Source organism: Rhineura floridana, chromosome 4 (genome assembly GCF_030035675.1).
Source record: "Rhineura floridana isolate rRhiFlo1 chromosome 4, rRhiFlo1.hap2, whole genome shotgun sequence".
In the NCBI taxonomy this organism is placed as follows: Eukaryota; Metazoa; Chordata; class Lepidosauria; order Squamata; family Rhineuridae; genus Rhineura; species Rhineura floridana.
In genome coordinates this window covers 159,171,400-159,187,691 of record NC_084483.1, presented here as the reverse complement: position 1 = coordinate 159,187,691, position 16,292 = coordinate 159,171,400, and the positions used below count along the sequence as shown (strand labels likewise).

The 16,292-nt window shown below is 39.5% G+C and overlaps 1 protein-coding gene across 1 annotated transcript in view; it reads right to left on the bottom strand.

The window, feature by feature from the left end:
* Window positions 1-1,062: 1,062 nt before the first annotated feature.
* The window catches only part of BABAM2 (BRISC and BRCA1 A complex member 2), a 227,782-nt gene continuing 212,552 nt past the window's right edge, over window positions 1,063-16,292 (bottom strand). The window contains exon 12 of the mRNA XM_061624941.1: window positions 1,063-5,251. Coding sequence (XP_061480925.1) covers window positions 5,188-5,251 — 64 coding nt within the window. The 3' untranslated portion in view covers window positions 1,063-5,187. The remainder of the gene's footprint in view (window positions 5,252-16,292) is intronic.

The following is a 16,292-nucleotide window of genomic DNA, read 5'->3' as shown; positions in this document are numbered from 1 at the left end:
CAAGAGTGAGAGGGCAGAAGAGCTGAACCTCCTCCTCCTGCCTATGCATGCCCACCAGAAAAAAACACCTTGTTAAAACTCTTTTAGCTCAGGTGGTAGTTACCTTTGCTCTCTGCTTTGGAGGAAAAATTTGTTAAAAGTAGTTGGGAGTGGGGAACACATCAGCTTGCATCAGCTCATCTTTTAAACTACTCCACTGCTTTATAGATAGGTTTAGATTTAGGGTGAGATGAGGCAGGTAATCACCTGGGCTGACAGCCTTGGAGGTGCTTGTCACATGCGATCTCCTTGCAGCGAAACATGTTTGTCTTCACTGGTAAAGCTAGAAACAGCAACCTGGACATTGGGTTTTCTTTTTATCATCACGGTGGGTGGGTAGGAATTTACAACATTGGTGCCCATGCAACAATGTGCACGAGAATGATTGCAGATCCATGCAATCAAATGTATCATTTTAATGACAGGGATACATCATGCATGCAAATCATTTATCAAAGTCATGAAAATAGGCTCCAAATCCAACCAGTAATTAAGATATTCCAAAGTTGAACAGAAGGAGGGAGGGGGCATGCCAAAGACTGGGATGCCATTTGGTCTCCGTTTATAGCGATTGAGCGGAAGATCCAGTCCTGCATAGGGGTCTGCCAATGCCATGCCACATCACGTTAGACTCATTTTGTACATCTAGCAATATGCATTTGCAGTATTTAAATCCTTTCCTTCTGAGAAGCTCAGAATGGCTTACATGGGTCACCTCTGTTTTTACTTTCCCAATAACCCTCTGAGGTAGGTTAGGCATAGAGACAGTGACTGCCTAAGGGAACCCAGATTGCTTAATGAGTCATTGTGGATTTGATTCCAGTCCAAATACTTTCATGCAAATCTTCATTATTTACCCATGTAATTAATGAATGCACCAAATGTATAGTAAAAGAAAATTGGCATAAATGTCAAAGCATCTTATGGTGGTGCCTCTTAATAACAATAAAATCATTTTTTTTTGTAAACTATTACTAGTGTTACCCTTGGTCTGCTGCAATAAGTTCCCACACATTAACAAAATGTTTTTACTTTTTTAATTGCAATCTGAAAGCATCTACTGTTACTGCCTGGTGGAAGGACAGGTAAGAAGCCACAAGAATGAACTAAATCAGGGAGAAGCCCAGCATTCCTCCTCATCAGGCTTTGGGAAGAATATGCATAGTTTAGTCAAAAAAAAGGAAAGGACATGTGTGCATCAGTGGTGGTGAACACAGTAAAAATTTAATGAAATTACATGACGAGGTAAACTGACAAGATTTCGCTTTCACACACACCATAACAGTTTCACCAGGCAGCAGAGGTGAAGGTAATAGTGGTAACACCTAATGCATATATCATTGACCATGCCAACGAAACAGTATACTGACCACTCCTCTGCACCAGGGGAGATGGTTCCTCTTGTTAGTTCTGCAATAGAAGTATTCTGTCCCCCACTTAAACTAGCCATAATAAAGTGATAATGTAATCATTTGGGAGGAAGGTTGTCTGAATTATCAGTTATAAATGACTGGCTACATGGTATCAACCAAAAAGAAGAAAAGGGCTAATGTGGAAGCATTCTTACATGCACCCATAAGTTACAACTGAGATTGCTTCTTTACAAAGAAGCAGATGGAGGTACTTAGCTTCTTACACTTATTAGTCATCAGATTCTATGCATGCATTGTATTTTGTAACTGAACAATTGCCAATTTGTGGTTTCTTAAATGCTCATTAATGCCTGGTCTTGCTAATTTGTTTTTAGACACTGGTCAGTTAATGATGGAACTGATCCAGAAGGAAGATGCAACCTTGATCATTTTTGTGAATTCTAAATGTGAACCTAGGCTGTGACCCTAAGCATACTTATTTGGAATAAAATGGTTCTGTTTCACACAGGAGATATTTCCACCATGGAATGAGGTTTGAAGTCCTACACAGTTGATCAAATGGGCACATTTGTTCAGGCCTCAGAACTACCATCAAGTCCACTGCACTTGCTATGTGATCTCATAGGTGCTGGAAAGCAATGGACTTCAATTTGTTGTTGTTATGTGCCTTCAAGTCAAGTACAACTCAGTGACCTCCAATAGCATCTTCAATTTAGATGTCAGTTCCTGGGAGACCAGGGTTCAAATCCCCACATAGCCATGAAGCTCACTGGGTGACCTTGGGCCAGTCACTGCCTCTCAGCCTCATGAAAACCCTATTCATAGGGTCGCCATAAATTGGAATCGACTTGAAGGCAGTACATTTACATTTTATTGTCTTTTTGCAACTGTTAAAACAACTAACATCTTAAAATATTTGACAGTATAACTGACTGACATTGGCCAACACTAAGTGACCAATCCGATCTATAAGTAACTTCAGTATTTTATTAAATTCAGACAGTTCATCCTGTGATGAACTACATACAGGATTCATACAGGATGTAAAAAATGTGGACTTGTGTGAAGTAGTTCTAAAAGTTTTTTAGCCCAGCATGCTGGTGTGGAGATAGAAAGCACTGTAAACCATTGCGCCTGATGAAGAACGCTCGTCCTCTGAACTGTGTTTAAACCAGGCTGATATGGTCCCTTGGAGTACAGCAAGACCAGTATTAGCAGCTGGAACAGCTGGGAGGCTGGAGAAACCACTCCTGAGACCTTCCCTTTTAGTGCTCCCTGTTTTCTCTGCAGCAGAGATGAGGGAGCCAGCTGTGAACTAACTAGCCCAGTCTTCCCCACTCTGTGTCCTCTAGATATTTTGGGCTACAAATCCCATCAGCCCCACGCCAGCACACCCAAATGTCAGGGTTGATGGGACTGTAAGTCAGAACACCTGGAGGGCATTAGGCTGGAGAAGGCCGATCTAGCCTGGTAAGAAGATCCTGTCCTCTCTGAATTGTATTTAAGCCAGCTGCTGCAGCCCCTTGGAGTGCAGCAAGACTAGAAAAAGTCATGTGGAATAGCTTAATTTTATTGGCCTGTTATTTTTGTTCTTATTGTGCATTGTCTAGATTATTTCATTGTAATATTGAATTTATCTAATTGTGGACTTTGTCTAACTTGAATTTACTGATGCTTTGTAACTTTTTTTTAATATGTTGTTTTTATCAGAATATTTATTGTGAGCTGTTTTTGGAAGTTTATTGTGAACAAGTGGAATATAAATAAACTAAGTGCATAGTTTTTACCAGTGGAAAAAATCTCCTGAAAGACAGCATCAAAGCATGAAAGCCAATCCAGAGATAGAATTTTCGTTGACTTGCGGTTCAAAGTGTTTTTGAACACTGCCCCTCCATCTAAGGGTATGATTGTTAATTAAAAGGCAATGTAATTTGGTAGTTTCTTATAGACATAATATATAACACTGACCCCCCCTAGGATTCTAAGAATGTCTAGGTGGTATCTGACCAAGCAGACCTATTGAAATCAGTGGACTTAAGTTAGTCATGACCAACCTAAAACCATTTATTTCAAATCCATATTATTCTGAGTATAACTAAGGGCGCAATCCAACTTGTTGGAAGCTGGCAGAAGAGGAGCCAGCGGAAGGGGCAGTCACAGCCAACCTCTGTTCAAGAGCTGCTGGGAGGGGAGGACGGGGTCTGTTTCCTTCTGCCACTCCTTTTCCCAGAGTATCGGCTGCTGGGACTGAGGGCTGCAGGACCAAACTGGACAGGCTCAGGATGTGATGTAAGACCCCCTCCCCTCAGTTTCATCCACAACACCCTCTGGAACACCATTTTTCAGGCCTTCCGCTGGCTCCACTTGTGTGAGTCTAAGCTGAACTGGCAGCACCCATATGGTGGTGGTGTTCCCTGGCTGCATTGCCACTGTGCCATGGCTACACTTGGGGCAAGGGGATGTCTGCTGGTGGAGGCCCAGTGGCGCCAACATCCTTCCTTGTCCACTGCAGCTATGCCACATCCTGAAGCTCCTCAGCCTTGCATAACAACCAGCAGGATTGCACCCTTACTCAGATACAACCTTATAATGTCAGTTATATTTGAATTCAATCCTATCTATAATGATTATATTAGGCAACTGCAGATGTTCTGAATACAACAGTAATTCTTCAGTTTTGTTCCCTGAACCAACATACTACTTATGCACATTTTATTCCTTGCTGGAAAGTACCCTGAGCTATTTACAAAATATGGGAAGTTAGTCCACTGCTAGTCAGAGACAAGGGGCTTGCCTAAATGTATCACAGGAAAGGAAAACAAATGGCTCAGAGAGGTTGTATGTATGTATGTGTTAGAAAAGATGATACATCCAATGATGTTTACTCATAAAGTCGTCTAGATGTGAAATAAACTGCAAGTTTTAGGTTGAATGACTATGCATTATAAATTAATAAAGGAATCAATTAAGCTGTTGACATTCAAAGCCTTTTTCAACAGTGGCATTTATGTTTCTCACCAGAGTTAGAACATAAAATGATGTCACAGCATGAAAACTCAGCAAAACCAATTTTTAGACACTACTGGTGTTCAAATAGTAGACAGTTCTAGGTAGTATGTTGGATGGTAACCAGATAGCTCATCTCAAACTTTGTACTGTTAACCAAAGTATGAAGCTGTATCTTACAATTGGGGAGGGGGGAGCCTTCCAATTAGAAATACGAAAAGTTATGTGCCATCAAGGCCACTTTCGTGGCACTTAAAGGTTTCTCTAGTTGTATTCTTTCAGGCTCATGTGGAGATGAATTTTGGGAAATTATAAAGGTGTAATATGGTAGCACTTTCTCCAGTGGACTTATTGCTCAAAGTGTTTACTTCTAATGTGCCAAAAGTTGAAATTCTATTAAGGAAAATTTTACAGAAAAGCCCCAAACACTGGCATAGGAAAACAATGATAGAAATAAGTCATCACAAGGGGGGGAAATCACATCTATCCAATACATTTTTAATTTAAATCATGTTAGTAAATAAAAAAATGTGTGTGCATGTAGGAAAACTGAGTGAAAGAACACATAATATATTTAGCCAGCCAAGGTCCTCATTATACAAGAGTAAATTCAATCTGCGCTGATCACAATTACATTCCAGAGGCAAAACACACTAAGAGAGACTGAAGTCCAAATTCTTTGCAGGAAGCCATCTTGAAGTCTGTTGACAGGCATTTGGACATGACTGTTTGGCATCCTCTCAGGATAAGCTGTTTTACCCCTTTTATCTTAGAGTTTTCCATTGGCAAATGCTGCCTCCTGGAACTGAGGGACAAATGTTTTGAAGTGAGCCCTAGTGGAGGACGAAAAAGGTTGATGTTAGTAAAGAGCAAAATGAGAATATGCTGCACATACACTGACAAGATCTGCTAATGTGAAAACCTCAAAACAGATCAAGAACCTTTCCTGATTAAAACTCTGTTTGTGCTACACTTGTGCCTGGCTTGTTGAAGCCTAGCAGCACAATCTCTGATCCACAAAAAATGTATAGGGGATAGTCTTGCTATAACAAAAGACTATTCATGTTCATAAAGAAAACCACTAGCAGATATGTCCCTCAAGTCTTGAATCATGACCAGGTTGCACACTTCAATCTTTTTCTCAGTGGGTTTCCATTTTGATGTTGTTTATTGCTGTTTTGTTATTTAATCTGTTGCCTTTCCCTCTGAAATACATTTTGCAGTCAGCTTAGTATAAACTGCAATTGCACTCTCTTCACTCTTTCCCCAAGCCCAGATATAATAAATCTAATTCCCTTATGCTAAGCAGAGCAGTATTTTGCAGAGATCAACAGGAAAAGGTACTCTTCTCCAAAGAGCTTCAAGAAATTGACATGCTTGCCACTGTCTGAAGTATTTGCTTCAGAGTTAGGTGGTAGAGAGTCTCTGATATCCGTGACTGTTATGCTTCTGGGGTAATTGGATTTACCTAAGATGATGGGACATGGATACTGAGTGTATATGAACCACCAACTGAGAAAATAAATGATGCAGCTGGGAGTGAACTAAGATCTACATCCAGGTAAGTAGCAAAGCAGGGCTGCCAGAGGTAGAGTTGATCTTAAGGGGATTAGTTAATTCAGGTTTTTGAGAGAAAACATGGTATTTTAAAATAATTGTATAATCAGAATATTTTGTGTATGTTCTGGAACTGATGAATGCATTAAATGAACACTTTTGAGGCTCAGGCTCAGAATCCACACTGTTCCTATAATGGGCAGAGAATGTTATGTTTACCCATAAGATGAATAAGTTCAAATAATTTCACAATAATGTGCATCTTGTAACTATATACAAAAAACAAACAAACCCAAAAGGGATTCACTACTGCTTACTTGCAAGGATATGTAAAAATAAAATAAATCTGAGCAGACATTAATCTTCCCTTCTTTTTCTGTAGAAGAGCTATGTTACATATGGATATTTCTCTCTCATCTCATGCCTTTCTGGGTAAATTTCTGGAGAGAAGGTAGCTGTAAATCATGTTCTTAGCTTTATTACATTGACTAGCATGATCAAAGTTGCCAAAATTCCAGGCATTTCTTGATACAAAATTCTATGCCAAGCATCCCTAAAGCAAGTAAAGGAAAAAATACCTCTGAATGTCACAATCTGGATAGAGGCATTAGCAGCTTCTGAACTCCAAGTATTTATCTTAATGGTGGAGGCTTATAAACCTGAGTAATCATAGAATCACAAAACTGGAATATGTCAAAACCAGTGTAGCCCACTTTCCAGCACTTAAAAACTTTCCTTGACCTCAACCATACTGAAGAAATGCTAATGACTTTATCACAAAAATATCTGGTGGTATCCTAGAAATGTGGAATCTAACTGTACAAAAACAACAGCAAAAGCTCCTTTTTAACATTCTACAGAAGGGGAATCCCCAGTGATGCCAAACAAATTTCCTTACTGTCCAACAGCTTAAACAATTTGCTAGCAGTTCCCTGAATACATGTGTACACAAAATGAACCCAATGTTTAAATTTCCACTGTGCACTAGGCTTAATCAAAGCTAAGCACAACCTGCTTCTTCCTTTCCTTGTTTACCCAAAGCTTTATGACTTATAGAAACTAGCTTATCCATATTCTAGCAGAGGGCCTAACCAGAACTGAATAAAATGGTACCTCTTATTGACATCTTGCATGCAATACATTTATTTTTTCATCAAAATAAGTTGCCTTTTTTTGCAATAGCACCACATTAGCAATGTTTTATGCTCCTTTATATTTCTAAGAGGCAGGAAGATTTAAGGTAGTCTTTTACAGAGTCCATTTCACCCTGTTTCCTCCCATCTTGGACCTGTGGAAATCATTAATAGTTGCCTACAACATTGGCTTGGTATGTAAAACAAAATGTGCCAAGAATGAAACACTCACCAGAGGATCCTTGTTCAGTTTCCACTGCACTCTGTACTGCCATCTTGAGGAAGGGAATATAGTAAAAATGAATACAAGCTTTTCCTTCGTCCAAGATGGCAGATGGAACCTGATGAAACCCTGGTGGTAGTGTCAATATGCCAGTATCGGAGCAAAAGGGTAGACTGCAAGTCTGCCTGTCCCTATGAGTTCCTTAATAGGTTCTTGTGTTTTAGAAGAACTAAATCATGGAGGAGGGGTGAGTGTATAAGACCAACTCATTACTGCTGGGTGAGTGGTTGCACATTGCTTTATTTGAAACTACAAAGCAATTTTTCTCCTGTTTCTGGGAGCCCGCCTCCAGCATTTCCCAAGATGTCATTAATGAAAGTAGTAAACTGAAAAGAAGAGAACACTCATTTAGGTGCCAGCGCTAACACACAGGGCTAGCCCAAGATATTTTTCTGCCTAAGGTGAAAGTCTGGATGGTACCCCTTTCCTATTTCACATACAACTGACAGGTGAATCTGCACTTCAAGAATGGTGATGGGATAGCATCCTCCAGTGCACCTGAGGCAGCAGGCTAGCATGGGATGATGGGGCAGGCTGGGCCATGTAGCATACATTGGTCTCTCCTCTAACAGAAGGGAACGGCTGGGGGGCTTAAGAGGAACTGCCAAGGGACTGCTGCTACTGCTGCCCCTCATCATCTGCAGAGTAAGGCTGCTGCCTCACTTTGCATTATGGTAGGGCTGACCCTGTTAACAGGGATAAGGAAAAAGGGCTGTGGGAATGGAGGAGGTGGAATAAATCAAACAAAGGGGTGTTGAGTTCGGATTTTGTGTGGGACATTAACTGGCTTGCTACCTGCACAATGGCTATTGATTTGCAAAATTGAAAAGTGGCTTGGGGCTCAAACCCCATCTTTGCCTTGTATTCAGTTGGACAATCTTGGACAAGTCACTTGCCTCCATCTAGTCCAGCAGGAGTTTGCAAGAGTGGCCAATTTAATGCCTCTAGAAAGCAGGGCATGAAGTCAACAGATCCCTTCTGTTTGTTCTAAAAAGAGAATATTGCATATTGATACCAAAGCCTTACATATTCCTCTCCTATAAAATGGTTAAATATTTTTCAGCAATTCTTTCTGCTTAATTCTTTCATCACACAATGGACCTATACTCAAAATCCCAAGACATCAACTTATTTCATTCTTTTTCATTTAGGGCACAGTCATAGTCTGGACTGTATTAGGTGGATTCTTTATGGCAAGGTGACTTGGAAGTGCATGCAATAGCTATAACCCTTAGATACACGAGTATTAATGTGGGCTACACCTCCTGACCTACCAGGCTCTGCCTCCAGATTCTTTGATCTACCAGGCTCTGTTGGTGGGAAAGGCTTGACAGGGATGGTGTATTTGTGGCATCCACTATAAGCACTATCATGAAGGCTTCACATAAGGCTGGTATAAGGCCCTGAGCTTTTAGGAGTAAGAATAAAACAAATGCTATAGATGTATCAAGGAGAAACTTGGAAGTGAGGTATCTTATCTTCTGTCACCTTTACTGAAACCATTGTTGTTGTTGTTAGGTGCCTTCAAGTCGATTACGACTTATGGTGACTGTATGAATCAGCGACCTCCAATAGCATCTGTCATGAACCACCCTGTTCAGATCTTGTAAGTACAGGTCTGTGGCTTCCTTTATGGAATCAATCCATCTCTTGTTTGGCCCTCCTCTTTTTCTACTCCTTCGGTTTTTCCCAGCATTATTGTCTTTTCTAGTGAATCGGGTCTTCTCATGATGTGTCCAAAGTATGATAACCTCAGTTTCATCATTCTAGCTTCTAGTGATAGTTCTGGTTTAATTTGTTCTAGCACCCAATTGTCTTTTTTGCAGTCCATGGTATCCGCAAAGCTCTCCTCCAACACCACGTTTCAAATGAGTTGGTTTTTCTCTTATCCGCTTTTTTCACTGTCCAACTTTCACATCCATACATAGAGATCAGGAATACCATAGTCTGAATGATCCTGACTTTAGTGTTCAGTGATACATCTTTGCATTTGAGACCTTTTCTAGTTCTTTCATAGCTGCCCTCCCCAGTCCTAGCCTTCGTCTAATTTCTTGACTATTGTCTCCATTTTTGGTTAATGACTGTGCCAAAGTATTGACAGTCCTTACCAAGTTCAATGTCCTTGTCGTGAACTTTAAAGTTGCATAAATCTTCTGTTGTCATTACTTTAGTCTTCTTGACGTTCACCTGTAGTCCTGCTTTTGTGCTTTCCTCTTTAACTTTCATCAGCATTTGCTTTAAATCATTACTGGTTTCTGCTGACAGTATGGTATCGACTGCATATCTGAATTTATTGGTATTTCTCCCTCCATTTTTCACACCTCCTTCATCTTGGTCCAATCCCACTTTCCGTATGATATGTCAGTGCATAGATTAAACAAGTGAGGTGGTAAAATACACCCGTCTCACATCCTTTCCGATGGGGAACCAATCGGTTTCTCCATATTCTGTCCTTACAGTAGCCTCTTGTCCAGAGTATAGCGTGTGCATCAGGACAATCAGATACTGTGGCACCCCCATTTCTTTTAAAGCATTCCATAGGTTTTCATGATCTACACAATCAAAGGCTTTGCTGTAATCTATAAAGCACAGGGTGATTTCCTTCTGAAATTCCTTGGTCCATTCCATTATCCAATGTATGTTTGTGATATGATCTCTGGTACCTCTTCTCTTTCTAAATCCAGCTTGGACATCTGGCATTTCTCGCTCCATATATGGTAAGAGCCTTCATTGTAGAATCTTGAGCATTACTTTACTTGCATGGGATATTAAAGCAATAGTTCGATAATTATTGCATTCCCTGGGATCCCCTTTCTTTGGAACTGGGATGTATATGGAACGCTTCCAGTCTGTGGGCCATTGTTTAATTTTTCATATTTCTTGACAAATTTTTGTCAAAATGTGGACAGATTCAGTCTCAGTAGCTTATAGCAACTCTATTGGTATGGGATCTGTTCCTGGTGATTTGTTTCTTCCAAGTATTTTAAGAGCAGCTTTCACCTCATATTCTAAAATTTCTTGTTTTTCATCATACCATTCCTCCATGAATGAAACTGTCATCCTTGCATCTCTTTTATAGAGTTCTTCAGTGTATTGCTCCCATCTTCCTTTTATTTCATCTCGGTCAGTCAGTGTGTTCCCCTGTTGATTATTCAACATCCCTACCCTTGGTTTAAATTTCCCTTTAATTTCTCTAATCTTTTGAAATAGGGCTCTTGTTTTACCCTTCTGTTTGTCTTCTTCTATTTCTATACAATAACCATTGTAATCGTTATCTTTGACCCTACGTACTAGTCCCTGTATTGTTGCATTTAGGGTTCTGACTGTGTTTCTATCTCGTTTTGCTTTTGCTTTCCTTCTCTCTTTAACCATGTTAAGAGTTTCTTCAGTCATCCATTGAGGTCTTTCTCACTTTTTTAACTAGAGGTATTGTCTTCTTGCATTCTTCCTTGATAATGTCTCTGACTTCACTCCATAGTTCCTCTGGTTCTCTGTCAACTAAGTTTAAAGCCTCAAATCTGTTCCTTATTTGATCTTTATATTCTTTGGGATGTTATTTAAATTGTATTTTGGCATTACGATTGTTTCGTTGTTCTTCTTTAGCTTTACTCTGATTTTTGATATGACTAGTTCATGATCTATTTTTAATGTATTTTAAGATCTTAATGAATCTTTTAATGTATTTTAAAATCTGTTTTTATGATGTTTTAAAGTGTTTCTAGCACTTTGTTTGCTGCCCTGGGCTCCTGTTGGGAGGAAAGGTGGGATACAAATTAAATAATAAAATAAATAAATAATAAAATAAATAAATAAATAAATAAATAAGTACCATAGTCTGCTCCTGGTCTTGTTTTCGCAGGAAGTATGGAACTTCTCCATCTTCTGCTACCAGTTATGTTAGTAGGTTTCCCGTTAAATCTCATTGATATCACTTGCTCAGACCTTGCGTTATAGCTCGTTTTTGCTACATCACTTCTCACTATTAAAGCAACCGTTTCTTTTTAATTTCTCATTTCCTGCATAAAATATTTTGCAGTTGCCCGATTGAAAATGTCCCATTCCCGTCCATTTTAATACACTCACACCAAGTATTGTAATGTTGATACGTTCCATTTCTTGCTTGACAATTTCTAACTTTCCCTGGTTTATGCTTCTCACATTCCATGTTCCTATTGTGTGCATCGTACAACTTCGGACTCTCCTTTTGCATCTGTGTGCATCAGCCTCTGGGCTTCCTTTCGGCTTTCACCCAGCTGCGTCATTAGTGACAGCGCTACTCGTACTTGTCCTTTGTTCTTCCCCAGTAGCTCACTGAGTGCCTTCTGACCCAGGGGTCTCATCTTCCAGCACTATCTCGTGTTGCAGTTTGGATACTCTGTTCATAGGGTTTTCATGGTAAGAGGTATTAAGAGGTGGTTTATCATTTCCGTCCTCTGAGTTTGGATGCATCTTAGTCTGGTGTCTCAGCTTTGACCATTCCACCTTGGGTGCCCCTGCTAGGAGTCTAGCCTCTAGGTCTAGCCTCCTGACGGCATTGCTCTCAGCTTCTTCAACACTCTCAACCCCTCACCACATTAAGGTGTGCATCCTAGAGGGGGGGCTGAAATTATATACTCAGAATTGTCATTACTGCCTTAATTGGAATGCTCTATTGTGTTATCAGAGATACTACTTCTGCACTTAAATGTATCTGAGATGAAATACAATAAATGATTAAGAGAATGACAACAGTGGATAGCAGAATTCTCAAAATGATACTTGGACTCCGTCTTTCCTACCATGTCTCAGTGGTTATAAGTATGTTACTCTTTGTCTTTCCTGTACAATTGCTTGAAGATGTTTTTCCTTTTTAATAAAAACATAATTTAAAAAATAAAATGGGTAATCTGTAGAGACGGACAGAAACCATTTTATTGGTGATAGGCCTTCACAGAGTCATCAATTTTTTCAAAGTGTGTGCTCTGCCCTCCACAAAGACTGTTAAAAGCTCTCAGCTACTGTCAGTGCAGTTACAACAGGCTGGAGAGGTATGATCCTGTGAGCCGTTATGGTTGCAAACAGACTATCTTTCCAGCCTTGAAGTTTTAAACAGCCACTATCCACTACTCGGTTGTCTGAAGAACTAACTGTCCTTTCTATATTTGAATGTCTTATAATTATCAATCATATTTGGATATCTCAGTTAACAAAGTGGATGTGTACCTTTAACAGAAACTTTGGTAGAAGAGGTAGGAATAACAAAGAAAGAATATGGATAGGTTCCTACACCCGCTCATAGATAGTGGGGACAGCTTCAACAGGGGCTTTAAAGGGTGCCTACCTGGCACCTCCCCCTCCCCCTCTCCTCCTTCTCCTCCAATGAATGTACTGGATCCTTCTCTCCCGAGTTCCTGGAGAAACCAAGAGATCTCTTTAATGCAAAGTAAACACACAAGGTTGTCAGTTTCACCCCAGCAAAGCAAAGACACAGGCTAGTCAGTTTCACCTTAAAACAAAGGCCAGGCTTGAAAGTTTATTGATAGCATAGTAGAGCTGATCAGTTGCACCTTAAAAAATCCTTAGTTAAAAAGAGTTTCATTCCTGAAGGATTCATTAACTGAGGTATTACTGTATTTAGATATATGGACTACCTATATATAAGTCAGGATTGATGGATTATTGTTAATGTAAACTATAATGTTTCTTTTTGTTATATTTGCTAATTTTCTTTTAAGTAGAGGAAGTGTAAGTAGGAGGAAGGGCTGGGGAAAAGAAATGAGGTGTGTGTGTGTGCATGTGTACCACTGTGGGGGGAGGGGGATGGAACATATGAATTGTAAGTGTCAGATGGATCTACTCATTTTAAGTTCTACACTAGCATATATGAAATATTTAATAAACTCAGAACTAGGGTGCAATTTCATAGAATTTAAGAAATGGTGGTGCAGAGTAAACAAACAAGATACAGCAAATATCACGAATAAGAAATAAGGATGAACTGTCTTATCTTATAAATGTAAAGAGAAGTTACAAGATATCTTGAGAGTTTCTTTGTGGAAAAAGAGTGAGGAAAGCACAATTAGAAACTAATCAAATTGCTAACAACTTGAGGGCAAGGGAAGGAGATGGCAGTTCACCCCATACCATCTGGCTTGCATGAAATGTGGGTAGCTGATATCAAAGTCTTACTGCTACTATGAAAGAGAGCTGGATTAAAGAAGCTATTGCCCTGCAACAGATGGAAATAGCTTTCAAATGAATCAATTCACCATAAATTTACAAAAGACTGCTGTGAAAGAAACAAAAACAAAGTTAATCTTGTGAAGCAACACAAAAACTTTTCCGTACATGTGAAATGCAGAACAGAACAAAAATGTTTCCAGACATGTGAAACGCGGTTCTCTTATTACATGATGACACCTAGAATATATTATACTCATGCCATGAAGAAATCAGTTTTCAGGTGGTACTTATATCTGTTCCTAATGTCTTTCACATGATGCTAGTACATTGGATGTTCCACTTTCACCTCCTGAATTCTGTTATAATTTGGCATGATGCATTTTCCCCATAATGTTTTCAAAGTTTGCAGTGGACTCATATTTAATGTCGCTTTAAGTCACATAATGTATCTTCCCAAGTTGTTGGTACAGGTACTATAGTGTATGAACAACTGTAGTTTACCTAGCATTTACTTTTCTATAAGTTCTGCTTAGCAGTACAAGAGTGAAGAAACTTCTCACTCTGCAACAGTGCCTTTGCACTTCAAATTGGTGATAGTGTGCAGCCGTCTTACATTTAGGTCCCTTTCATTCTTTTTAAAAAATTATGTTTAGACATGGAACAATCTTGAAAAAGTTAAGGCCATTTGAGTCCTGATCCAGTGTTACTAATGTATAAATATGGCATCTGTGTGACTAGTTAAATAAAATAAATAAATAAATAAATAATAGTTATATCAACATGTGTCTTAAAACATGCCTTCAAGCACTTGTCCTTCAAAAGCAATGCAGTCTGACAAAATGCACATGGTTCCTGATCCAGCAAGTGAGACACACATGGAAGCTTGCTTCTATGTGTGGATGTTTGTATCGAGTATCTCTTTGTATCAGAAGCTCTCAAAGCAGCTTACAAAAAATTCTTTTAAACATTTTAAACCAATGACATAATCCAACATGTTAAACACTGCATTAAACAAAACGCATCAATTTGTGTGCCATATAATAAGGAATGACACCAAAACTGTGGGGCAACTCCCCACCCCAACAAACTGAAGATAGAAAGTAGGAATTTAGTAGAGGTACCATATCGTGTAACACCAAAACTAAAGCAGCAGCCTCAGGACCTTCCTTTAGGAGAATAATGGGGAACCTGTGGCCTTCCAGATATTAATGGACTGCAACTCACAGAACCCCTGACTATTGGCCATGCTGGCTGCCGCTAATAGGAATTGTAGTCCAACAATATCTCCTAAAGGAGGCAGTGATGGCCAGCACCTTGGGCAGCTTTAAAACAGGATTAGACGAATTCAGTATCAAAGGCCACAATAACTATGCTCTGTTTGAGGAGGTACACTTCTGAATACCAGCTGCTGGACACTGCAGGGGGAAGGAGAGTGCTCTTGTGCTAAGGTTCTGCTAGTGGGCTTCCCATGGGTATCTGGTTGGCCAGTGTGAAAACAGGATGCTGGACTGGATGGGCCACTGGCCTGATCCAGCAGGCTCTTCTTATGTTGTTATCTGGTGGATCAGAGATTCTCTGCCCCTGCTTTAGGATGTTATCAAGGATTCATGGAGTATGATTCTGTAAAACTGTTGAAGGGAAGGTAAGCCCTATATTGTTGTCAGTGAATGATTAAAAATAAACCAAACCTTTAACCACTTACTATAGTCTAATGCTGACTAAACATGTAGCAAGCAGACCATATGCCCAATGGAATGGCACATAGCACAATAAGCTTACTGAAGCTAAACAGGTCTGGTCTGGTCAGTGCCAGGATGGCAGATTGCCTAGCATACCTATGTGTGATGTCTTAAGCAACTGGGGGAAAGCCCGAATATTAATGAATGAATATTCAGACTATCATACCAATCATTACATTGCAAAGTAATGTGATATATGTAGTAGCTACACTTAATATCTGTTTTAAAATATAATAGCATGTATCCCACTTTCTTATATAAGCAAACACCAGAACAGACAGAAGGGAAGGGGCTAACTACTAACTGTGCACACTTATTAAACCCATTCTTGCTTAATGAGTTCATGTTCTCAGCAATTCAGAACCTAAAGCAATATTCCTAAATAATTATAATTATTATTTGTTGGGTTTTTTTTAGAATGCTGACTGACTCAGACTAAAAAAAGACTCACGATTCCAGAAGTGGTTTGAAATCTTCCTCTCTTCCATACCTACAATGCATGTTTTTAAGTTCTATTCTTAGCGCTGTCATTTATTAGTGTGTGTTACAGTCATTAACTAGCACCACAAAAAGGAAATGAAGAATAGGATGTGCAAGTTAGTGAACACATACACACAGAGCACCTGATGCAGACAACAAGCATACTGAAAGATGGGGTGGAGATCCAAGATGCAGAGGTGAAAAGTGTCTTCTCAAAGCTCATGTTACAAGGCTGGTTTGCACATGTGTTCACCTAGTATAAGATAATCACCACAGCATTCAAGGACAGGGGAAAATTATCTGTGTGGAATTGAGATAGGTCAAAGAGGTTTTCAGCTCCTCTGCTAACTCAAGATTGCCAAAAATGCTCAGCAGTAATTGGGTTCTAATAGCAATGCTTTGCCAGGTTTCCAGAAAATATAATACAGATACGTCAGTGGCTACATCTATTTTAACTTTCTGAAATCAGGCTATGGCTGTTTTATTCTGCCACAAATTTGGGGACTGAAGGAGGAGAGGA